Consider the following 24,531-nt stretch of genomic DNA (forward strand, 5'->3'; position numbering starts at 1 on the left):
CCTAAAGTAGGCAACAAGAGGAAACAGACCCTGTCATCCACCTGGGATGTCCCTGCGTCCCAACAGCCGATAGCCCTGCAGTACCACCTGCCCGCCCACGTGTGCCCATTGAGGGCTTTCCCGAATGGCCACAGCAATTATCAAAGGCCGAGGTCACCCCCAGCCTGGTGGGGCGGCTCGTCTTTCCCTGCCCACAGGTTTAATTTCCTTGGCTGACAAGAGCAGGAGACTCCCAGCCGCCGGCTGCACAATGGTGGATCCTGTTCCCCATCAATCATTCATGGCCTTGCTGCTGGAAGAGATTTCTTGGGGACTGCTGGAGTAGCAAGGGGGGAGAGATTTTCCGACCTTCGTGATGTTATATAGGTGCTGGCAGCACCTGGGAAGGTTGGAGGCACCTGGGTCGCCCACTGTCCCTGCAGGGTGAGTGATGTGGGGGCTGAAAGGAGCACAGGATTTAGAGGGGACATGGGTTTGGACAGGGCATGGAATTTGTAGGGGACACACAATTTGGTGGGGACACAAGGTCTGTAGAGCACATGGGTTTGTAGGGGACACAAGATTTGGAGGGGACACAGGGTTTAGACGGGACAGAGGACTGGAGACATGGTGTTTGAAGGGGACGTGGTTGGGAGGGGACACAGATTTGGAGAGGACACAGGTTTGGGGCTTTTTGGGGTGTTATGGGAGATGGTGGGGATAGAAGATGATGTGGGAATTTTGGGAAGCTGCATCCCCCCACATTCTGCTGGAGCCATGGGGTCCAGGACAAGTCAGGGTTGGCTGTGGTCAGGGCTCTGCTCTCCTCTCCATAGGGACAAATACTGCCGTGTGTCCCCTCCCAGTGTCCCCATGGGTGTCTTGAGCTGCATGAAGTACCTGATGTTCATCTTCAACGTGCTGGTGTTTGTGAGTCCCCCTGGAACCTGTGGAGTGCAGGGGTGGAGGGAACTGTGCCTGGGGACCAGTAACTCCAGCTGGCTCAGGGGTGGGTGACACCAGTCCCAGGGAGGGAACCAAGGGCTGAAGCATCCCCCATCCACATGGGGTGACATTTCTGCCTGCCTCAGGGGTGGGTGACATCCATTCCCAGGGAGGGGACCAAGCCTGGGACATGCCCTGAGCGCGTGATCATCTCCTGACCTCCCCTGCAGGCTGGGGGAACGTGCCTGGCAACCATGGGAGTCTGGGTGGCCGTGGACCCGGCTGGTTTCCAGGGCATTGTGGCCGCCAGGGCCGTGCTGAGCGCGGGCGCGTGGCTGCTGCTGGCCGTGGGCATCGCCCTGTCCCTGCTGGGCTTCCTGGGCTGCTGCGGGGCCCTGCGCCGGAGCCGCCCGCTCCTGCTGCTGGTGAGACAAGGGAGATGGGTGGGAAGGGCTGCAGGATATACCAGGGGGCACTGGGGGCAGGAGTCACGGGCTGAATGGGGGCGTTCCTGGGATGCAGGTGTTCCTGGGGGAGCGAGGAGCTTGTGCTCCTCATCCTCAACATGTCCTGCCATCCACTCCCGACCTCGTGAGTCTCAATTTAGAGCCCAGAGGATTTATAAAGCCACCAAGTAGGGTCAATTCTCTCTGAAGCCACTCGCTTCTCTCACACGGCATTTCCAAGATGACCCCGCTGCTGGTAAGGGGCAGAAAAACACCTGTTTGAGCACCAGGACCCCCATTTCTTCGGCATCATCAGTTCCTTGCAGACACTGCTTGTTTTTAACCCCTGTCTTGCAGCCACAGTGGTCAGAGATGTGGCATCCATCCCCAGGAACTCATGTCCCTGGTCTCGGGGACACAGGGCACAGGCAGGGATGGTGCAGAGGAGGGCAGGGATGACGTGAGCAAGCTGCTGGTGGGATCACGCTGGTCTCTGACTCCTTCACCTGCTGCCTTCCAGTTCTTCATCCTCGTCAGCCTCGTCTTCCTCATGCAGCTCATTGGCGCCATTCTCTTCCTGGTGCACTGGAAACAGGTACCAACACCATCCCCAGTGTCACCAGCCTCCCTCTGTCATGCCATGTTCATGGCTCTGAGTCCACCAGGCAACTGGGGCTGGTGGAGGGACACCCTTCCCCGCACCAGCAGCACAACACAAACTGCAAAGCAGGTGGAGGGGATCCACTGGGTGCCCAATTCCCCTCAAAGGGAGCTAGTCCTGAGCAGAGTGGGAGAGGAACAGTCCCAGCCCTGGCACCAATTCCGCAGGTCCAGCCTGAGCACTTCCTGTCTGAGTTGCAGAGGAACTATGGTGGGGACGAGGGTGCTGAGGTGTTCTCCACAACCTGGAACACCCTCATGGTCATGGTGAGCAGCTGGGAGGCTCCTGGGCTATGCACAGGATCCACCAAGGGTGACCATGGTGATGATGTTTCCCTTCTGTTCCAGTTCTCGTGCTGTGGTGTTTTAGGACCCGAAGATTTTGGGAATGGCTCCCGCTTCCAAGAGCTGCACCCAGGGATGCCATGGCCACGGGCATGCTGTGCCCGGGATGGGCTTCTGCAGGCGGGAGAGCTCCTGGGCTGGGAGCAGTGCCAGGACAGAAGCCCTGGCTACATCCATGAGCAGGTACGGCACAACTCTGCTGAGTGTGTGTACGTGTCACAGCCTCAGCCAGGCTCACGGAGGAGAGCACGAGGGACAGAAACCAGGGACATTGCCTGGTTGTGGTTCTACAGTCCAGTGGCTCCCAAAGTCTTCAGCTCGTCCTGCCCCACAGGGGACCACCCCCATCCCCCTGAAACCCAGTCCCCCTCTGGGCTCCCTGTGGCCATGGGGAACATGAGAGAGCCCTTCCCTCCTCTCTCTGCCCCAGGGCTGCTTCTCTACCTTCGGCAGGACCTTGCAGAGGTACATCTCCCTCCCTGGGACCTGCAGCTTAGCCGTGCTGGGCATTGAGGTAATGAGGGGGGCCGGGGACAGGGCAGGAGGAACATCCACTCCTTTTGGCAGGGGGTTGCTCAGTGAGCAAAGAGAGCACAAATGGGCTCAGGTCTGTCTTGGGGTACAGAGCCTGCTCTCTGCTGCAGACAGGGCAGGGGAAAGAACAAGGAAGGGTTTGTTTTACTCCCCCTGGGTCTCCTTGCCCTGGCGTCCCTGTGCAGCACCAGGAGAACTGGCCCAGACCCCTCGAGGGGCACAGGATGGCCCCAGGCCAGGGATCCTCCGGCCCCTCTCTGCCCCTGGCCTGGCCCAGCCCTGCTGTGGCGTTGACCCTTTCCCATCTCCATCATTCCAGATCTTTGCCATGTTCTTCGCCTTCTGCCTTTACTACAACTTCGACTGAGTGGGACAGGGACACGCCCAGGGCTTTGGGAGCAGCTGAGGCCTCAGCCTTCCATCACCCAGCAGAGACCAGCTCATCACTGTAAAAACGACTCAGACCCCGGGCGGGAATGACTAAATAAAATTTAATTAGAACCCGATAAGTTACAAAGCAAAGAGGGGACAGCGCTAGGAGCACAGTGACACTCTCTCTGCTCACCAGAGGCTCAGCTCGCAAAATGGCATCTTTGCCTTTTATACACTCCAGGTTGCATCAGACACATTAGTAGTCATACACAGTCCTTCTATGTCCTCCCAGCACTTCCCACAGTCCGTGGCTTTACCCATACATATATATATATATATATATATGTATATATATATATATATATATATATATATATATATATATATATATATATATATATATATATATATACTTGGCTCCTCCTAGGGTCCATGACCTTATTCTTACAAGTATATTTGGCTCCTCCCAAGGTCTGTCTGTTAGCCCTCTGTGCCTCTCCTTGGTGGAGCCCCTCTTACATCTTGATTGCTGGTGAGATATTATCTTGCCAAGAGTCCCACCACAAGTGTCCCCCAGTCCCTGCCACCTCTTGCAAGGGGCAGGTATCCGTGTGGCCCTGCCCCACATTTTGACAGCTCTGTTGCCCAAAGCTGCCAGGCAGCAACCACACTGTGGGAGGGGAGGCTTGGAGGGAGAGCAGAAAACAGTTCAAAACCAAACTGGAACAACAAAAGTACCTGTCAAAAGAACTGTAAACCTTAACAGAACTTTTTCTTACCATACTTAATAACTCCTTGTTTGCATGAGCCAATCACTACACCTTATTCATTACAATCCCCCCCTTTGTCTCTTGATACCTCATTTATTTGGCTCATGCAAATGAGTCTCATTTCCAATTTTATTACAACACTTGAAATTGACCAACCCAACATTAACCATATTTATTTAAAATTTTCCAACCCAACATCAACCATATTACAACATCCAATTCATATAGTGTCTAGGAAAATCAACTTCTCTTAACTTGTTCTCCTTGTATCTGATTATACTTGAATGAGTCCTAACAGTATCTGTTGACATGGTTGAGGGCAGCAAAAACCTTGGGTCTCCCTGAGAAAATGATTGCTGGCTCTCATGGCATGGGTAGTCCTCTGTAACAAAAGGCAAGTGACAGACAAAAATGGGAGTAACAGAGGTCTGGTATGGCTTTTACTTCCACCCACCATGCCTTATAGGGTCGCTACCTATAGCAGGTGTGTATGATTTTCCTGGTGGCAAGTACAGAGGCCAACCCGGTCTTGCCCTCCATCCCTTGGTTACTTCTCCCAATTTTGCCACCTTCCAATTTTAGCTGCCTTTAGTACTTTTTCCATTATGATCTTTTCCTGGTCCTCCGAGCCCTTCCCGTTTAACAGACTCTAGTAGTTTCCATCCACAGAGAGAGATAACCACAATAATACGTCACATACTAATGTCAATACGTTACACCTCCTCCCTTTTGACAAATACAATCCTGGTCTTGCTGCTGGGAGCTGAAAAATCTTTCCCTGGTGTGAAATCAAGGTGTCTCAGAGTCCATACAAACTTGGCTGTCCTTCCCCATTTTCTGTGCTCCTTGGAACATTCTCTGGATTATTTGGATCACCTCAGTTCATTACCTCTTAATCCCTGTTTAAGAGTCAGTTTTATCACCTGGTTCAGATGTTATAGTCTTCTCCTTGGGTTCTTCCACAGGTTCTTTGACTCGGCTTGGGTCCACCCTCGTGCAGCAGTTCTGGCGCCCGTCTTGGTTGTTATTAGCACTTGAAAGGGACCTTCCTATTATGGTATCAATGGTTGTTCATTCCAGGATTTAATTAACACCCAATCCCCAGGTTTTATGTATCTTGAAGTCTAGAGGGGAAACTTGGAGAATCATTCCTTGTTTTCGTAAGTCCTTTAGGTTTTGGCTATGGTCTTAACATATTTCATGACATTTACTTCCCCCTCTTCATAGGTTGCAACTTCATGGGTTGAAGCTAAAAAGGGTAACCCAAACATCATCTCATAAGGGGATACACCTAGGTCGGACCAAGGTTATATGCTAGCCCATAGTAATGCTAGGGGTTATCATCTTATCCAAGACATTTGAGTCTCTATCATTGACTTAATCAAGGTTCTTTTAAGGGCCTGATTCATCCTCTCAATCCATCCAAAACTTTGTGGGTGCCGTAGTGTATGTGAATCCCTTTTTATTCCCACTGCTTGGACTATCTGTTGTAAAACCTTGGAACTGAAGTGTGTCCCCCTATCTGAATCAATCCTCTTCACAATCCTGTACAGGGGAGCAATTTGTTCTAACAGCATCTTGGAGACAATACAACAGCACACAGCAGGTGTAGCCTCGACCCAGCGAGTCAAATGGTCACTAAGACCAGTAAGTATTTCCATCACTGGATCTGGGAAGTTCAGTAAAGTCCACTTGTATACTTTGAAAGTGTCTTAGGGCTAGTTCCTGACCTCCCGAGGTTACTTTTCTCATTGCCTTTTTGATCACCTTTTGATAAACTCCACACTTACCAATTACTTGTTTGCTATTCCAAAGACTCCTATACACCCATAATTCTTTAAAAACTCATCACAGAGGGCTCGGGTACCCCAATGGGTCTTTTGGTGTAGTCTGTCTAATACTTCTTTGGTAAGGGGTCTATTTAACATTTGACTTCTGTCTGGGAGCCTCCAGATACCTGCATCATTCTTCTCTGCCCCTATCTCTTCAATCTGTCCTCTTCTGGTTTACTAAACCTTGGAATCCCTGATTCTTTGTCTTTTGATGTTAGGACTCTCTCCTCCCTATTTTCTGCAGCATCCTTTGCTTCTCTATTGGCCGGATTGTTTCCTCTGATTCTCTATGGCCATTCCCTTGTGGTGACCCATTAATATGGACTGCAGCAACATCTTCTGGTAACCTCAGGGCTTCTGAGACTTCCGGGATCAGCCTTTCATGTATCAGTCCCTTGCCTCTTGAGTTAAGCAGCCCTCTTTCTTCCCTTATTTTTCCAAAGGTGTGCACTACTCCAAAGGCATATTTTGAGTCAGTATAGATTGTCCTTTTTTCATGGTCTAGTAGTTTTAAAGCCTGGACTGAAGCATACAACTCACAAGCTTAGGGTAGTGGACTAGGCAGAGGGCAAGTTCCCTTTTTCAATTACCATCATCTTTTGTTCATTTTTGATGGCATACCTGGATTTCCATCGCCCTTGTATATACCTTGAGGAGCCATCTATAGACAGGATCTTTCTTCCTTGGAAGGACTGGTCAGTCAGGTCCTCCCTCACCTTGGTTTGGTATTCAATTATGTCCATACAGTCATGTTCTAATTCTCTGACTGGCTCCCCATTGAGCTGGATTTAAATACCTATCGGTAACTTATTCCAAATCATCCCCATCTATTAATATGACCTCATATTTGAGTAACCAAGAGTCTGTAAGCTGCTTTTCAGCCTTTTGGTTTAAGATATTTCTTACTGAATGGGGAGTATATACTCGTAACTCTTCCTCAATTTCCAGCTCTCCTCTACCCTCAGTGATGCAGCAGCTACAGCTTGAATGCACAAGGGCCACCCCCTGCTGATAGGATCCAACAACTTCGACAAGTATGCCACAGGTTTCTAGATCCTCCCCAATCCTGGGCTAGGACCCCATTGTCCACATTCACAAATGGGTGAAAGGGCTTTTTTATAGCAGGAAGGCTGAGGGTGGGGGCAGTTACTAATTTTTGTTTTAATTCTTCAAATCTGTTTTCATCCTCCTCTGTCCAGATTATCTCCTCTTCAACTAACTTTTCATACAAAAACTTAACAGCCTTGGTGTATCCCTCAATCCACAATCAACAATATCCTAGTAATCCTAAAATCTGCCTTATCTTTTCTTTGTTTTTGGTTTTCTCCCTTCCTGGATGTAACTGTCAGCTGCCTTTACTAATTCTATGACCCAAATCTGCTCCACAAATTGGATTTTTTTCTTTGAGACCCTCAATCCCTGAGTTCCTAGAAAATTTAAAAGGCCTATTGTGGCTTCCTTAACTTCTCCTTCCTCAGTCCCAGAAAGTAACAAGTCATCTACGTATTGTATGAGTTTAATTTCAGGACTCAGGGTAGAGGATGGCCAGGTCTCCTCTACGGCCTGCCCAAACAAATTCGGGCATTCCATAAACCCTTGGGGTAATCTCATCCACCTCAGTTGTAGTTTTGTTCCCATGGTAGGATACTCCCACTCAAAAGAAAGGACGTCCCAACTCTCCTCAGCCAAAGGACAAACCCAAAAATCATCTTTAAGATCTATTACACTGAACCATTGATATGAAGGTGGAATCTTACTTTAGAAAGTGTACATGTTAGGAACCATGGGATATCAGTCAATAGTCTTTTTATTCACTTCTCTCAGATCCTGTACCAGTCTGTAGGTACACCATCTGATTTCCGAATGGGTCGAATCAAGGTAATGTGAGGAGACATTCATGATTCCAGGGTTTTATCCTGATCAGAGAGTCAGTAATGGGTTGTAACCTTCCTTGCCCTTCCAAGGAGATAGGATACTGATGAACTTGGATTGGGCAACTTTCATCAGTTATTGTAATCGCAATGGGCATCATGTCCAGTTTTCCCTGATTCTTGAGTCCTGCCCATAAAATTTGGTTTATTTTCTTTTCATCATCTCCTTTTAATTTGAACAGTTTCACTACCATTTCTCCTTCTTTTAGTAACACCCCAATTCCTAATTCCTTGCAAATCCCTCCCAAGGAGATGATCCTGCCCCCAGTACCAATAATATGTCTCCCATTCCTGTTTTATGACTCACATCAAAGGTTACCTGTTTGATAACAGGCACCTGAAAGCCTTCTCCTTTTGCTCCTGTTACCTGCAAAGACTCTCAGCTCTCCTCACATCCTTTTGGAATCTTCTGTACACATGTTCTCTCAGCTCCTGTGTCAACTAAAAACTCAAAAATTTCTTCTCTGAGGGGACCTAAGTATAGGGTTATCAAGGGCTCATGATGGTATTTTGTCCCCAGAAGATAAGAGCCCCTGACACCTCTAGTCCTCAGTCTCATTTTGTGCTTCCCTATACACTTGTAAATTCCTTCTCCTTTGAGGACAATCCCTCCTCAAATGTCCCTTTGTCCTCAAATGTCCCTCCTCAAATGTCCCTTTGTCCTACAATAAGAACACCTGAAATTCTGATCTTGGTTTGTTGTTCTCACTCCACTATCTAGATCTCTATTTCTTTGAGGACAATCCCTCTTTAGATGTCCTTTTCCCTTACAAAAAAAACACATGAAGCCTTGATCTTGTTCTGTTGTTACTGCTCCACCCTGCCTATCACTGTCCCTGAATATCCTCGGTTGACATCCCCCTCTATCCTTTTGAGGGGTCCTACTCCTAACAGATCGACTCCCTTCTCTTATTGCTGCCACCATAACCTTGGCTTTTGTCTTTGCCTTCTCCTCTTCTCTTCCCACATATGTATTCTGACCCTCTCTCAACAGTTCATTCAATCGTTGTTCCTGCCAAACCTCAAGCTTTTGTAATTTCTTTGGATATCTGGCCAAGCATGCATGACAAAACTAACCTTTAATAGTGTCTTGCCAGCTGCTGATTCCCGGTTGATGTCACAGTACTGTCTCACATTCCTTCTGAGTCTTTCCTCCATGGGGGTTTCATCCTTCCACTGTCATTCCATCAAAGGCTTTACTCACATTTTGATTTTGTGGAGCAGCCTCCTTTATTCCTCTAATTATCAATGTTCTATAATCTTCCATATTTCATCTCCCCTCCTCGTTGTTGTGGTTCCAGGGGGGATGTTGGATGGGCATCTTTTCTTCCCCATTCTGGTCCATTCCGGTGCTCTCTATCCCAGACTCCTATACCTGCTGTCCTGATCATTTGCCTTTCCTCTGGGGTAAATAGTATGCCCAGGATTGCATTTTGTCCCAAGTATAGGTGTTTGATCCTAAAAACTGATCCACCTGTTCCAACAAACCAATAGGGTCACCTAACAATCCTTTAAACTCTTTCCTAAAAGACTGCACTGCAGAAGGGTTGAGAGGAGCACTCACAAACCCCATCCCCCCCTTGCACCCCACCCACCAGTACTTCTCTAAGGGGATATACCCCAACTTGATGATTCTTGTTCTCATTCTCACACCTTGATTTTGCTTTACTTCTGGTATTCTGGCTAGGCCCATCTAGGGTTACCACCTTCTCTGGGGACACTTGTACCTCTGGGGATATTGGTGCACTTTGGGCAATAGGGCAGGCTGGTACTGCTGAAAGTACCAGTGCATCCGGGGCCATGGGAAATGGCAGAGGTAAGTTATCTAGAGGATCCCATTCCTTTTTCTGTGACTAAAGGTTTTGACCTCTAGGGGAAAAAAATCTCCTCTTTCCAGCAGGGCACCTATTCACCTTCCTCCTGATTGTATGGTTCTTTGGCATTAACATGTATTTGCAGGGCTTGGCAAATTCACCCCTCAAGTGACCCATACTGAAGCTAAAAGATATGATTGGGCTGTATTTCCTCCTTTGTCCACTCTATCATGAAGTACCGTATAATTTTTACCTTATCCTTCCCCCTTGTATCAGAAGGATGCTCCCATTGGGATAGTTTTAGTTCCAGGGGGCTATCAGATGGTATACTCCGAGGTACCCTCCTAATTTCTTCCTAAGGCTTTCCCTGCTCTTTCGCTGCCCCATGTTATTAGTTTGAGACTACCTTCTGCTTCCCCTCCTGCCTCTGCCCTGTTGTCTAGCAGTTAAGATTTCCCACTTGGGATCCTCCTCCACCACCACTGCCCCTTTGCCTGGTAACCAAGCCCCCTCTTCAGGGGTCCCCTGTGGCTGCACTCCTCCCTCTGTGGCTTGTCCTATCTCCTCTGCCTCCTGACATGCGCTTGATCACTGCTGTGCTTGCTCTGCACGTCCTGCGCGCTTCCCCGCGTCTGTGCCCTCCGCACTTCCTGCATGTTCCTGCTGCAGTGGCCACCAGCTTGCCTCCTCTACCTCCCCACCACTGGGGTTTTCCCGCTCCCTGTCTTCTGCCTCCAGCCTCCTGGGGTTTCCCTGCCTCATCTGGAGTGTCCTGCCTCCCAGGGTCTGCCCACCTTTGTCCTTTGTGTCCTGCCTCCTCGGGTCTCCCTGCCCTCATCCCAAATGTCCTGCTGCCCGGGGTCTCTCTGCCTTCATCCCAAATGTCCTGCTGCCCGGGGTCTCCCTGCCTTCATCCCAAGTGTCCTACCTCCTCGGGTCTCCCTGCCTTCATCCCAAGTGTCCTGCTGCCCAGGGCTTCCCCACCTCCCTATTACCTAGCGCCAGAGGCTCCTGCCTCTCCAGCTACCCGCCCAACTGTCCAGTGTCCCCTTGCTCCGATGTACTCTGGTACAGGTCCTGTGTGAGGCTGCTGGAGCTGTGGCTCCCACACCTGGATTAGGGGCACTGGCCAAACCTCTCCTGTCTGCTCGTGTTGGGTCTCCATCCATGTAAAAAAAAATGACCACAGCAAAAAAAGGGACTTTTACCTTTGCTTTATGGGTTCTCCTCATTCCCAGTTATCCAGCTAGAGTCCAAGGGCCCACCAGAGGCCAGGGATGGGCTGCTGAAATCAGTGAGGCCGTCCTCCCCACATAAGTGACCTGAGGGGTCCTCATAATCAATGGAAATATCCCAGACGAGTCTCCCCAAAATTGTTAGAAATGACTCAGACCCCAGGTGGGAATGACTAAATAAAATTTAATTAGAATCTGTTAAAGTTACAAAGCAAAGAGGAAACAGTGCTAGGAGCATAGTGACACTCTCTCTGCTTACCAGAGGCTCAGCTCACAAAATGGCATCTTTGCCTTTTATGCACTCCAGGTTGCATCAGCCACATTAGTATTCATACACAGTCCTTCTATGTCCTCCCAGCACTTCCCAGTGGGTAAAGTCTGTGGCTTTACCCATACATATATATATATATATATATATATATATATATATATACTTGGCTCCTCCTGGGGTCCATGACCTCATTCTTATAAGCACATTTGGCTCCTCCCAAGGTCTGTCTGTTAGCCCTCTGTGCCTCTCCTTGGTGGAGCCCCTCTTACATCTTGATTGCTGGTGAGATGTTACTCTGATGTGGGGAATGCAAGCACAGAGAGCTCCCAAAGCCTCAAACATACAAGCTCGGAGATAGAGATGGATACAATGTTTGACCTAAGACCTTGGAGAAGGCTTGAAGATTTAGAATAAAAAATTGAAACAAACACAAAGTAAGAATAAAGATTTGTAGTTTAAGCAGAAAAATGTTTTATGCAAGGAGAAATATGCCTCATGTAAGTGAATAAATATGTTAGCAAGATAGTAGAAAATTTTAGTCTAGTAATGGAACTTGTTATAGACTAGTAAAAAGTAGAAGATAGAGCAATAAGTTTCTGTAGAGTTATATGATTGGATAAAAAAAGATGCATTAAGGAAAAATAGTATAAAAAATAGCAATGAATGATTATTTTATGAAGATGCCAGTGAGCTTTGTGGAAGTAGCTGATTGGATAAGAAATTTTTAAAAGACATTGTAACTAGAATTAAAACAGCTTCTGGTGTGATGGTGTTGGATGCAACAACCTTATGGTCTCACCTTCCATGAGACTGATTTTGCAATAAACCATATTTTAATCACCTCATCAGTTGACCCTGTGTACTCTGTAGAGCAAACAATTGTTGCCCACCACGTGAGGAAGAACACTTTTGTCTCAGTTTGGGACTACCCCAGAGGACAATTAAAAGGCTGCTGAAAGGAAGCAGATTCTGTGGAATATGTACAGCTGAGATGAGGTTGAGTCAAGCTCTAATTGGCTGCTGAGAGGCAGCAGAGTAACTGTGCTTGCTGGATCAAGCCCAGCCTGAGCTCGACTTGGATCACCTGCAAAGAGAGCAGAGGTGAGCTCTGGGGAACAGGTGTTTTGTGGAGAAAAGAAGAGAACTCCACAACTTTGTAAAAGTTGTAAAGCTGGTATGTTTGTTTATTGCAGCGCTGGATGCATGCGAAGATTTCTCTCCCTAAAAGTGCATGCGTGCCTCTGAGAACTTCAGATCTCCTTTTATCTCCCCTTCCAAATACATATGCATACAGTTTCACAATAGGTTCATACATATTCATTCTTATGGACTCCTCGTGACATTTATCGCCAGTTCCTCTTTATCAAAAAGAATTCCTGGGTCAGGGCGGCCTGCCCTTGCAATCATTTCTGGTTTTTTTCTCTGTCTCCCTCTGTCTCCTCACTATCTCTGTCCTCCTGCTGGAGGTCGGCCTCGCAACAGAGCAGAGGATCAAGCAGTTGAATTACCTAGGGTTGTGCTTGCTGACATTAAAGATGCTGCTCGCAAGGCTATCCTGCAAGTTCAGCTGGCAGGGAGCCCTGAAGAGTCAACACACAAAGAAGGCAAGGAATGTCTGAGCCATTCACCACCTTCATAGATCACTTAACACAGGCCATTGAAAGGTAATCTGATGACGATATTTAGTCCTTCCACGTATGCTTGTATGCTTTGTAATCTTGCCTTTGCAAATGCTAATGAAGAATGTAAAAAGATTATTTGTGCCTTGGCTGATATACAGCCAGACCTGCCTCAGATGGTTGAAGCCTGTAGTAAAATAGGCGGTCCACAGCATATAGTTGCAAACCAAGCAGACACTTTAGGAAAGAGATTTGAAGAAGGCTTTGCACCACAGGCGGAAGTGATAGACCAGTAACTTATAAAAACCCTCACTGCTCTTAACACCTCAACAGAATACTTTTAAGGCAGTAATGCAAGCAGAGACTGTTAAAAAAGTATGTTTCTGATGTGCAAAGCCTGGACATGTAATAAAAAGCTGCTCAGAGCCCGCAGAAAGCACAAAACCACATACTCTTTGCCCTAAGTGCAGGAAAGGAAGATACTATGTAAGTCAATGCCACTCAAAGTTTGATGATTCTGGGAGGCCTTTGTTGGGAAACTCAAAAGTGAACGTGCAGCAGCACTGCGTGATGACACCAGTAGTGGCAGCCCAACAACCCAAAAACTTCATAAGGGTGAATCAAACTGGAAACTTTGGCCAGATACCATTTGCGAAATCATCAGTAATTTTGCAAGCAACCCCAAGTTGTTGCCCCCAGAGGCACAAAGTGAACTGGCAACTTCCAAATTAATACTTTTTACAAATGAGATTCATGTTGCAGTTCCCACAGGAGTTACTGGAAAATCGCAGAAAAGACAAGATTTTTTTAATTATGGGGAAAGACAGAAACTGCTTTCTAGGGTTTGTTGTTTATCCAACCATTGTTTCAGCTAACTGTAATGAAGAACTTACAGTCTTAACTCAAGCATATCAACCACCATCAGTAATTCCAGAAAAGGTCCCAATAGTAACAGCTACTGCTTTACCAGCTAACCTGGCTGAGTGAGTTTGGTTAACAAAATGCCAGTCACCACCTGAAAGCTCTGACATGGAGACTGATGTCTTTTGGAAAAAGTGCATTGGCCGTGATCAACCACAGATGACCTGCTACTGATGCATAATAACCAGACAATTACAATTACAGGCTCGTAAGACACTGGCACAGATGTCTCAATTATATCTCACGTGTTTTGGCTGAGAGATTGGAAGTTAATAACACTCTTTCACAGTGATTGGGGGAGCCAAAATAGGATTACAGAGTGAACATGTGATTACTGTTACAGGGCCTGAAAGGAAAACAGCAGCCATGTGTCCTTTTGTCATACAAAAACCCATCAAAGTGTGGGGAAGAGACCTGCTGTCCCAGTGGGGAACAAAAATAGAAATGAGTTTTTGATGGGGGCCACGACAGCACTCACCACTCTAAAGCTGTCGTGGAAAACCAACGATCCTGTTTGGGTGGACCTGTGGCCCTTAGAAGATAAGAAACTTAGTCCTCTTAAAAAATTGGTCCATGAACAACTGCAAAAGGGCCACATCAAACCAAAAAACATCCCCTGGCATTCACCAGTATTTTTCATACACAAGAAAAACTCTGACTCTTGGAAATTGCTTCATGATCTTAGAAGAATTAATGAAATTATAGAAGACATGGGACCTCTACAACCGGGATTTCCTTCTCTTTAAATGATCCCAAGAGATTGCTCTCTTGTTATCATCAATCTAAAAGATTGCTTTTTCAGTATTCCACTTCATCCAGAAGATGCCTCTTTTTGCCTTTTCAGTTCCAAGCATCAATAGACAAGAGCTTTTGCAAAGATATCACTGGGTAGTTCTCCCTCAAGGAATGAAGAATTCACCCACCATTTGCCAATGGTTTGTAGCACGAGCCTTGTCTCCAGCTTGACAGAAGCATCCTCAAGCAATGATTTGACATTATATGGATGATTTGCTTATTGCAGCACCAACACAAAAGGAGATGGAAGAAGCTCATGACTGTGTAATCACAGAAGGTCAAAATGCTGGACTAGAAAATCTTACATGAAAGATAAAAGAATCCTCACCATCAAGGTATTTAGGATAGAAAATAAGAGGACAGTAAATTATGCCACAAAAATACAACTTCAGACCAGTGTTGATACTTTGCAAGATTTACAGCAACTTTTAAGAGAAATCAATCAGATTAGACCTGTGTTAGGGATTACTAATGATGAACTTGTACCACTTCTTGATTTGTTGAGAGGAAACTGTAACATTAAATATTGGAATATGAATCCCAATATTACCAGTTAGATGGTGCCTGGGCCAGTCTGGCCCTCGCTGCTGGGCCAAAGGCAGCAACTGTGGTGTAATCACCCCAGAGATACCTTGGCTTGCTGGAGATTGCAGCTGGGCACTGAACAAGTCCAGGCTTGTTAGGAACTCCGTTTACCTCAGGAGGAATGGCTTCTGGCGGTGGTGAAGAGAAAAAGAGATGGATTCTGCTGGAGGGTTTAAATCCAGAGGTTTATTCCATGGTTACAGAGGTCTGAATGTGAGCAACTGCTCCAACAGAATCCTGGCCGCATGGTCTGATCACCTTTTTAAGCTCAGGGACAGGGGAAGGGGAGGGAACAGGTGAGCCACCCAACCAGGTGAGAGGGGCAGGGTCTCAGGGGGGGATGACACCTAGACAGGCCAATGACCCCTGGGCCTGAGGGGCATCCTTTGAACTTGACCAACCACACGACGCCTTGCTGGAATGTTAAACCTGATTGACAGCCCAGCAGGGGGCGAGGGGGAAGGGGAAGAGAGGTATTGGCACACCTGGGGAAGGAAGTTTACAACACACTGCAACAATTAAATCTCCTAGAATTTTTACACCTGAAGGTCAAAAAGCCCTTTGAAAAGTTACTGAAGCTCTTCAACAAAGACAAGCGCACTGTTGCGTAATACCACAACCCTTTTTTCTTGCAGTATTAGGAGAAAAAATGCAGTTGTATGGTCTCATATTTCAATGGGACACTTCTGAAAAAGATCCTTTGCTGATAATAGAGTGGATTTTCTTACCTTGCAGGTCCCTAAAAATTTTTTACAACATTAAAAATGATGGCTCAGGTCATAATCAGAGCCAGAGGAAGATTGCTAACTACAGCAGGCCAAGATTTTTTTGTGATTTACCTTCTTTGAAAAAGAAATATTTTGATTGGGCTTTACAACATTCAGAAGACTTACAAATTGCATTGCTAAATTATTCAGGTGTTTGTTTAATTTGATTACAGATTCTGTTTATGTTGCTACTGTGGTCAGAAGAATAGAAGGACCAGTTTTAAAAATTGTTAATAATGATAACCTGTGTCATTATCTCACATGGCTTTACTAAATTTTACAAAAGAGAACTAACAAATATTTTTCCCATATTTGGGAAAACAGTTGTTGCAAATACCCAATATTTTTGAACAAGCAAAACTGAGTCATGCCTTTTTTCATCAAAATACACAAGCACTTATGTGAATGTTTCGTATTTCTAAAGATCAAGCAAAAGCAATTATAAATGCTTGCCCTGATCGTAAACTTGTGCAGCCTCTCATGTCCACTGGAACTGTCGACCCACGAAAGTTGCAAAGCTTGCAATTATGACAGATATCATCAAATATCCATCTTTTAGGAAATTTAAAAACATTCATGTGTGAGCGGACACTTTTTCAGGGGCAGTTTTTGCTTCCTTACACACAGGAGAAACTGCCAATTATGTTTGTCAACATTTTTTGCAAGCATTTTCTTCCTTAGGTGTACCTCAAGAAATAAAGCCAGACAATGGTCCTGCATATTGTCCTGGTTTAGGGCCAATTTGGTAGAGAATCGCCAAAGGAGGGCCCCTCCAGAAAGCAAACCCACACGGCCCCTCCCCCCAACTGGTTCGGGAAGAATTCCTCAGAGAGAAGAGGAAAGAACTTGTTCATGTAACAGGCACAGCACCCCCAGCACACAAAATGAACAATACTGGATGACACCCCTCTGAAAAAGGTGACAAAATCAGAAAGTCTCTTTTGGGGGTGGTTGCTCTGTTAGTCCCTCCAGTGCTGGGGCAGCTGCTGCAGGCCAAATGGTGCTTCCTCGGTGTTTCCAGGTCCCAGTCCAGAGCAGGTTTGAGATCGTCAAAGAAAAAGGAGAGGAGAAACAGTCCAGGAAGGAATTTGGACTGTTTGGCTAGAACTAGCTAATGAGCAGAAGCAAAAGCAAGCAGAAGTGAGAGCAGAGGGAGAGAGAGAGAGCAAAGCAGAAAGCCAAAAGCAAAAAGCAAAAAGCAAAAGCAGCCCTATGTACTGCCCGTCTCTGTGTCCCTGTAAGAGAAACCCAAACAAAACTTTCACTCTTCAGAGACAGTCTTAAAGGCACAGAACATATGAATGGGGATATAAGCATCATAACGTCACCCCAGAACACATAAACAGCTCAAAAATTGGCCACATTCTTAATGGATTGGTGTGTTTGCCACACTTTTGGTATTCCCTACTCTCCCACGGCTCAAGTGAAAGAGCACATCACACTTTGAAACATATCTTGGATAAACAAAAAGGGGAAGTAACACAGGCAACACCACAAATGCTATTGAATAAACCTTTATGTCTTTAATTTTTTAAACAGTTCTTTTGCAGAACCTGACCCACTAATTTTTTGGCATTTTCCTAATAGCCCACAGGCAAAGTTGAAAGAAAATCCTTTAGTTTTAATTAGAAACAGGACAAATTGAGGGTCCATTTCCTTTAATAACCTGGGGAAAAGGGTATGCTTGTGTTTTGACAGGTAGTGGACCTAAGTGGATTCCAGCGAAGAATGTAAAGCCATATCATGTGCAAAAACATGCTGACAACCCCACAAACAGAGAAATAAGCAGGCAGACATGAGTGGAACAGAGACTACATCTAGCAATGCATACATGAGCAACAAGGAACCAGGGAATCCTGTCTCATCTATACTGACCAAAGGCCAGAAGAAAAAGAGGGGGGGACCAAAGAAACAGCTACAGGAAGTTAGTGGGAACATAGCCATTGTCCCACAGGGTGATATAAAAACACAGCTAGTAAGAAAACCACGAGGAAGGCCAAAAGGAAGCAAGAAAGTGACTGTTTTAACTGAGGGAATGCGGAGCTAAATCAAATGCTATGCTTATGTCTTTTTATTTTGTTTGCTTTTAGTAGCGCAACTTTTACCATTAAGCAACCCAAAACAAATGTTTGGGTGACTTTAGCTAATGCATGAGGCTTAGACACCATATGCTTAGCTACTACAACCCCAGAAAATTCATTTTCAACTTGCTTAGTAAGGCTTCCCATGGACATATGGCCAATAAAAGAGAAAACTATTTGTGTTTTAAGAGGTAAAAGTGCTGGCAGCACATGGGATTGGGATCACAACTCTGTAGACACTTGGAATTATTGGGCAGGAGAACTTTCTTGAACATCCTTAGAGCATCAGGAGATTGATCTCCTTGGCACAATAAAAATGGATTTTTGTATTAAGTTCAGCTGTACAGGGAAAGAGTCATGGCTGATGAAAGATTTTTCTCCCTATCACCAAGTGTATAACCCAATTTCTTGGGGAAATTATACTTGTCCAGTACAAAGGTCTATTGACACACCTTTACAGTTGCTCCAAGGGATGTTTCTTATCTGTGGAGATAGAGCCTGGCCTGCCATTCCATCACACATCATAGGTGACCCACGTAGCTTGGGGAGACTTACTTTGCTGACACCAAGTATGAAAATGATCACTGACAATAGATGCAGAGGTAATAAGTTTGTTCATCAATATGAATCAGATTGTTAAGATTATTTTAAACCCTTGGAGTTTAGGAAAAAGGTTTTCAGCATCTGTACTTTTACCTCAACTTGCCTCTGCAGTAGTGTTAAAGCAAATAGATCTAATAGGCTGTTGGCTGAGTAAACAAACCTGTAGGAATGTGCCTCCTGTTGACGGAGTGACCAAATTATTCTCTGTCTGCTTAAGAAGGCAAAAAGCCCAGAAGTTTCTCTCCTCAATTTGTTAAAAAGACACCTCTTAGGACCTTTGGGAATTCACCTCATGTTGTAATCTTGTTGTTGTATTTCTAAAGTCCCATACCTTCTTGGTGATACTTCTTGGGGGCAGTTCTTCACAGCTCTGACTTCTTGCTTGTTGTCAGCTCAACTCGAGTGGCCAAGCCCAGCCCCTTTTATCCCAGTTATCTTCACTAGCTGCAGCTGCAGCCTATCAAAAACAACCAGGGCTTATCAGGGCAAGGTCTATATACAGATATTCAATATACAATACAGATATTTTACTAAGACTCCTACTATATTTCCCCCTTTTTGTTTACTTACAGATATTAAATATACAATACAGATATTTTACTAAGACTCCTACTATAACCTCAAACTTGGTGCTGCCCAATTGGACAGAGGTCAAAAGGTCCTGCCTCGGTAATTCACTAGAAAAAGAAGAGAACAAAGGAAATAATCACTATTGTGGAGTGTTTTAGCAGGAGCAAGAACCTCTTGCCCCTGGTTCAGTTTTTCTCTGAAAGACCTTTGTTATTTTGCCTTTTATTAAAACTTTTTCTGTTTCCAATACTACCTCAGAAGCCACCCTGCTAATTTTATGCCATTCAAGGTAGCTGAGCTGTAGTATATGGTAGAGATAATTCATGCTATTAATGTATAAAATATTGTAAAATCCAAACCATGTCTTTCGACCATCCTGGCTGGGAGCAGTTGTCTTATTCATATACATCTAGTTCCTGGATGCGCGTTAAGGTAAACATTGACGCTTTAACGTAAGAATAGAAGCTTCCAGATCTATAACCGTTGGCTTCCCCGGCTTGCCGGGCCCACTTGAAAACGATTATTGCCCTGCCAATTGCATCTGTCGAGATAACCAATGGCCCCACCCTGATAAATGTGAATACATGGCTTCTCCGGACTGACAACATCGACACACCTGGACTGGACCTTTGTCCACCTCTGCACATGTAAAGCAACGGCGATGCATGTGAAGAGACACAAAGAACATTTGGTCATCTCTGCCTTGGGCAGAATAAACTGTATAAAAACTCGATGTGTGAGGCAGCATTCGTGAACTGGGGAGACTCTGACACTTGGGAGGTCAGATCTGTGTTCACCCAGTGCCGATCCCGGGCTCGACGCTGACTCTTGGCTGAGGTGGTTTCAACGACCAAACTTCAGTCTCACAGAAAAATTAATAAATCTTTGCTAAATTTTCTTATAAGTTTGGCTCACAATTTGATCATTCATAACATGAGCTATCTTGGTTGTGATACGTTCTCTGAGAGCTCATAAGACCTGACTCAAGGAGAAACCTATCACAAACCAATGCTACTTCTCTTGCATTAAATGATTTGTTAGCAGTTGTCAAAGGTGTAAGATATGAAACTCTGCAAAAGAGGGGAATAGATTTTCTCTTATTGGCACACAGTCATGGATGCAAAGATTTTGATGGAATGTGTTGTATGAATCTGTCTGATCATTCAGAATCCATCCATAAAAGCATACAGCAATTGAAAGAATGTGTATCCTGTGGAGAAATGGCTACATGACAGAGGTCATGTAGACATTCGCTTGTTAGCTGACCAGGAGCTGGGAAAGTACCGAACACAGCTAGTTTGAGTTTTTGCACCTGCAAGATAGCATGTCCTTGGGCCTAGCTGGGTATGATAACAAGTAGACAGAGAGCCGTGGGAAATAGAGAATGTAGGCCCAAAGGAATGAGAAAGAGTTGATGGTACAGTTAACCAATAGATCGCTTGGCTTACAGAATATTCATAAGCTTATTATTTGCTGTATAAGTGTCTGATGCTCTCTTCAATAAACGGAATTGCTGTTGACTCATATTGAGCCCCGAGTTTTCCCTGCACCTGACAAATGGCTCATCCCCGACAAAGGCCTCATTCTGCGACAAATGGCACGCGAACAGTGACCCTATGGACCCCTGTGAGCCACAGTCAGTGCAGTATTTGGGTGTCAGTCCCAACGCAGCCCGGAAGGCACAAAAAGCGGGCCCTGCCTCAGGCGACCCCATAGAGGAGTCCTGGAAAAAGGCGAAAGGGTGGGCTTCGGTGCCCTGGTGACCTCACAGGAGAGTCCAGTTGACTGAATGCCGTAGAAATCCTGGAAAGGCTGCAGCGCGCTGAATGAATGACAGGTTAAAAGGTAATACAGGGAAAAGCGGCATATAATCCTTTCTAAATGCTTTTTAGAAAAGCGGGGACTATAGACTGTTGACTTGGGAAGACAATTCCTGAGATTGCTGCATATAGACTTGCAAAAATGTGCGTTGTGGTGCTGGCGCTGCAAGTATACGCGCAATAAATCAGCGACCCTGCTGTGATGGCGGCAGCAGCCATGGCTCGGGGCGCCTACGGGGCTGTGCCACTCCGAACTCGGCATGGGCGCTGTGCCATGGGGAGCAGCCGCAGCTCGCGGCTCGCCTGAGATGCTGCACTGCAGTGGTGGTAGCGGAGGCAGCTGTGGGGGGAGCGACCCGCGCCGCCTGAGATGCCGTGCTGCGAGTCTGGCGCACGCAGTGATTCAGCCTGCCAGCAAGTCTCATGAAACAAGGAGCCCAGTGCGGGGGGGTTCACCCGCTCAGACACAAGCGGCGCGGGACCAGAGCGCTTTTCCAGCGCGAGCACTTCTCCCTCCGCCCCGCGGCCAGCAAAAGCTTCAGTTTTAGACCTAACGGCTGTAATAAATGTGACTCTTGTCAACAAAAGAAAAGATCCCTACTGCAATTAAGAAACCAGTGATAATAAATAAGCGACACCAAGGAGCATTACTATGAAGACGTTCCTCACCTAAGTTAAAACGACTTTTTGTTCTTCCTGGCAGAGACTGTGAAAGAGAAATCAGCGTAGTGAATACGTGGGTCAAATTTCAGCCTATTTGGCTTAGCACCTGTTATGCTGTCTTAAAATCACCTGTATTAACATAGTCTTTAAACATCAGAAGCCCAGATAACTCAGTTGGTGGAACATCAAACTCTGAAATTGTATTTTGAAAAATTTAAAAATGTTAAAGATATGTTAAAGCGATTGTATAAGAAGGATGTAATAAGTGTGCTTTTTGTATTCTTTGAGCTTTGTTAGGATGTGATAGATGTAAAAGCAAGCACTGAATTCAAAAGAATTTTTCCACAGCTATACCTTGAACAAACTCCTTATTTTTAGGTGCATTCAAGTGTAAAAATGCTGTAGCAAACACACAAAGAAAGTTGTTTTAGCTTAGTATTTTAGAGTCAGGCCTGTAAGTAAGTTATAGTAAATGCTATATTCTATTTCTATAGTAAGTTCCATCTGTTGCTAAGTAGTTTAAGTTAAATTATCTATTAAGTGCCATTAAATGTTAAATACTGTTAAGGTTAAGTTTTGTTAAGTTTATGTCCTGTTAGGTTTAAGTGCTGTTCAGTTTAATTTCTGTTAAGTTTAAGTGTTATTAAGTTTAAGTGAACTTAGATTCTGTTAAGTTTAAATTATATTAGGTTTAAGTTATGTAGAATTTAAAGTCGGTTGAGTTCTGTTAAGGTTAAGTTCTGTTAAATTTAATGATTTTACATGTAACTTCTGTTGATTTGAAAGTCTGTTAAGTTCTGTTAAGGTTAAGTTTTGTTAAGGTTAAAGTCTGTTAAACTTAAGTTCTGCTAAGTTAAAGTTCTGTTAAGTTTAATTTCTGTTAAGTTTAAGTAAAAATAAGTTTAAGTGATGTTAAGTTCTGTTATGGTTAAATATTTTAAGTATTTTAAGTCTAAGTGCTATTAAGTTTAAGTGATGTTAGATAGATTTATGCTTTTATGCTAGGTGTTTATTTTATGACTTGTGTGCAAGGTGTTGTTGTGAACATCAGAGAAACTTTAGTTAAAAGAGACAATCAGAAGCATTTGTGAGTAAAGCCATTCCTGTTTGAAGTGTATCTGCTGTTTGAGAATGGAAAGCAAACTTACCAGACAATCGACGCAGATGAAACCTGTGCACATGTTGCTCCTTTAGCTTATTTTTGTAGGTTGTATTAGCACACCTGAGTTTTATTTGATCCTTGTAGCAGCATAGAATCCTTCTTGTATCTGTTGTATGGCAGATACAAGAATATGTCGTATATGTCGTATTTATAGGCATATCCTATAAATAGTGATAGCCTTTTCAGTTTGTCTCCCTGGCTCAGATCCCTTATAAGAGAGAAACCTTGCTAGCTGAGAATACTGCTTGTAATGTAATAGTTGTTAGAATTACCTATTCTTGTATTGCAAAGAGTGTGACGCAGTTAGCCCATCAAACCTTGCTTGTGCAACAAGAAAACAGGGGAATTGTAGAGAAATGGCTACATGACAGAGGTCATGTAGACATTCGCTTGTTAGCCGACCAGGAGCTGGGAAAGTACCGAACACAGCTAGTTTGAGTTTTTGCATCTGCAAGATAGCGTGTCCTTGGGCCTAGCTGGGTATGATAACAAGTAGACAGAGAGCCGTGGGAAATAGAGAATGTAGGCCCAAAGGAATGAGAAAGAGTTAATGGTACAGTTAACCAATAGATCGCTTGGCTTACAGAATATTCATAAGCTTATTATTTGCTGTATAAGTGTCTGATGCTCTCTTCAATAAACGGAACTTGCTGTTGACTCATATTGAGCCCTGAGTTTTCCCTGCACCTGACAAATGGCTCATCCCCGACAAAGGCCTCATTCTGCGGCAGTATCCAAAATTAGGGTTGATTATAAAACTTGGTTAGATGACCATTTCGAGAGATGGAGTTTCACACCTTGCCTGAAATAACTTCTAAAAATAGGCATGTATATATTAATTGACATAGCAGTTGTGCTAATAATGGTGCCTTGCTTGCTTCAATGTGTGCAGCAGATCTTCGATAAAGCTATTAAGGGTGTATTTGTGGTTTGACAGAAAGGGGGAGATGTGGAAAACGCAAGCACAGAGAGCTCCCAAAGCCTTGAACATACAAGCTTGGAGATAGATGGATACAGTGTTAAACCTAAGACCCTGGAGAAGGTTTGCAGATTTAGAACACAAAATTGAAACAGACACAGAGTAAGAATAAGCATTTGTAGTTTAGCAGAAAAATGTTTTATGCAAGGAGAAATATGCCTCATGTAAACAAATAAATATGTTATGCAAGATAGTAAAAAATTTTAAAGTCTAGTAATGGAACTTGTTATAGAGTTAGTAAAAAGTAGAAGATAGAGCAATAAGTTTCTGTAGAGTTATATGATTGGATAAAAAGATACACATTGCAGCAAAATCATATAATACAGCAATGAATGATTGTTTTATGAAGATGCTAGTGAGCTTTGTGGAAATAGCTGATTGGATAAGAAATTTATAAAAGATGTCGTAACTAGAGTTAAAAGAGTTTCTGGTGTGATGGTGTGAACAGAAAATGGTTCAAAACCAAACTGGAACAACAAAAGTACATGTCAAAAGAACTGTAAACCTTAACAGAACTTCTTCCTACCATACTTAATAACTCCTTATTTGCATGGGCCAATTACTACACCTTATTCATAACATCACTGAGCTTCATTGCTTCCCAGGCATTGGGAACCTCACTGAGTCCTCTCTTTGCTCCAGAGATGGGCCTGACTCACTTTTCTGGGAGCAGGGACAGGGCATGGGTTAAAATCCCAGCAGAGAACCTGCAGAGCAAGAGGCCAAGCACCTGACTTGCTCCTACTGCAATCTGCTGCCAGGCCTCTTCTTTGGGTCTGTGGAAACACCAAGAATTATCCTCCTTAGCCCAGTCCTCTTGTGCTCTTCACCC

General features: G+C 44.9%; 1 protein-coding gene across 1 annotated transcript; it reads left to right on the forward strand.

Moving 5' to 3' along the window:
- Positions 1 to 852: 852 nt before the first annotated feature.
- Positions 853 to 3,276, forward strand: LOC131567556 (tetraspanin-18-like). Its single transcript, XM_058819213.1, has 6 exons — positions 853 to 909; positions 1,155 to 1,349; positions 1,891 to 1,965; positions 2,199 to 2,297; positions 2,806 to 2,889; positions 3,229 to 3,276. The coding sequence occupies exons 1-6, from the start codon at positions 853 to 855 to the stop codon at positions 3,274 to 3,276; spliced, it is 558 nt and encodes a 185-aa protein (XP_058675196.1).
- Positions 3,277 to 24,531: the final 21,255 nt, after the last annotated feature.

The sequence above is a fragment of the Ammospiza caudacuta genome, chromosome 24, assembly GCF_027887145.1.
Source record: "Ammospiza caudacuta isolate bAmmCau1 chromosome 24, bAmmCau1.pri, whole genome shotgun sequence".
Classification (NCBI taxonomy): Eukaryota; Metazoa; Chordata; class Aves; order Passeriformes; family Passerellidae; genus Ammospiza; species Ammospiza caudacuta.

Excerpts from the sequence above, each read along its gene's own strand:
- LOC131567556 (XM_058819213.1), top strand. The coding sequence starts at position 853 with ATGGGTGTCTTGAGCTGCATGAAGTACCTGATGTTCATCTTCAACGTG. Across the intron at positions 1,966-2,198 it reads TCCTGGTGCACTGGAAACAG|GTCCAGCCTGAGCACTTCCT; the intron begins GTACCAACACCA and ends CCAATTCCGCAG. Across the intron at positions 2,890-3,228 it reads TAGCCGTGCTGGGCATTGAG|ATCTTTGCCATGTTCTTCGC; the intron begins GTAATGAGGGGG and ends CCATCATTCCAG.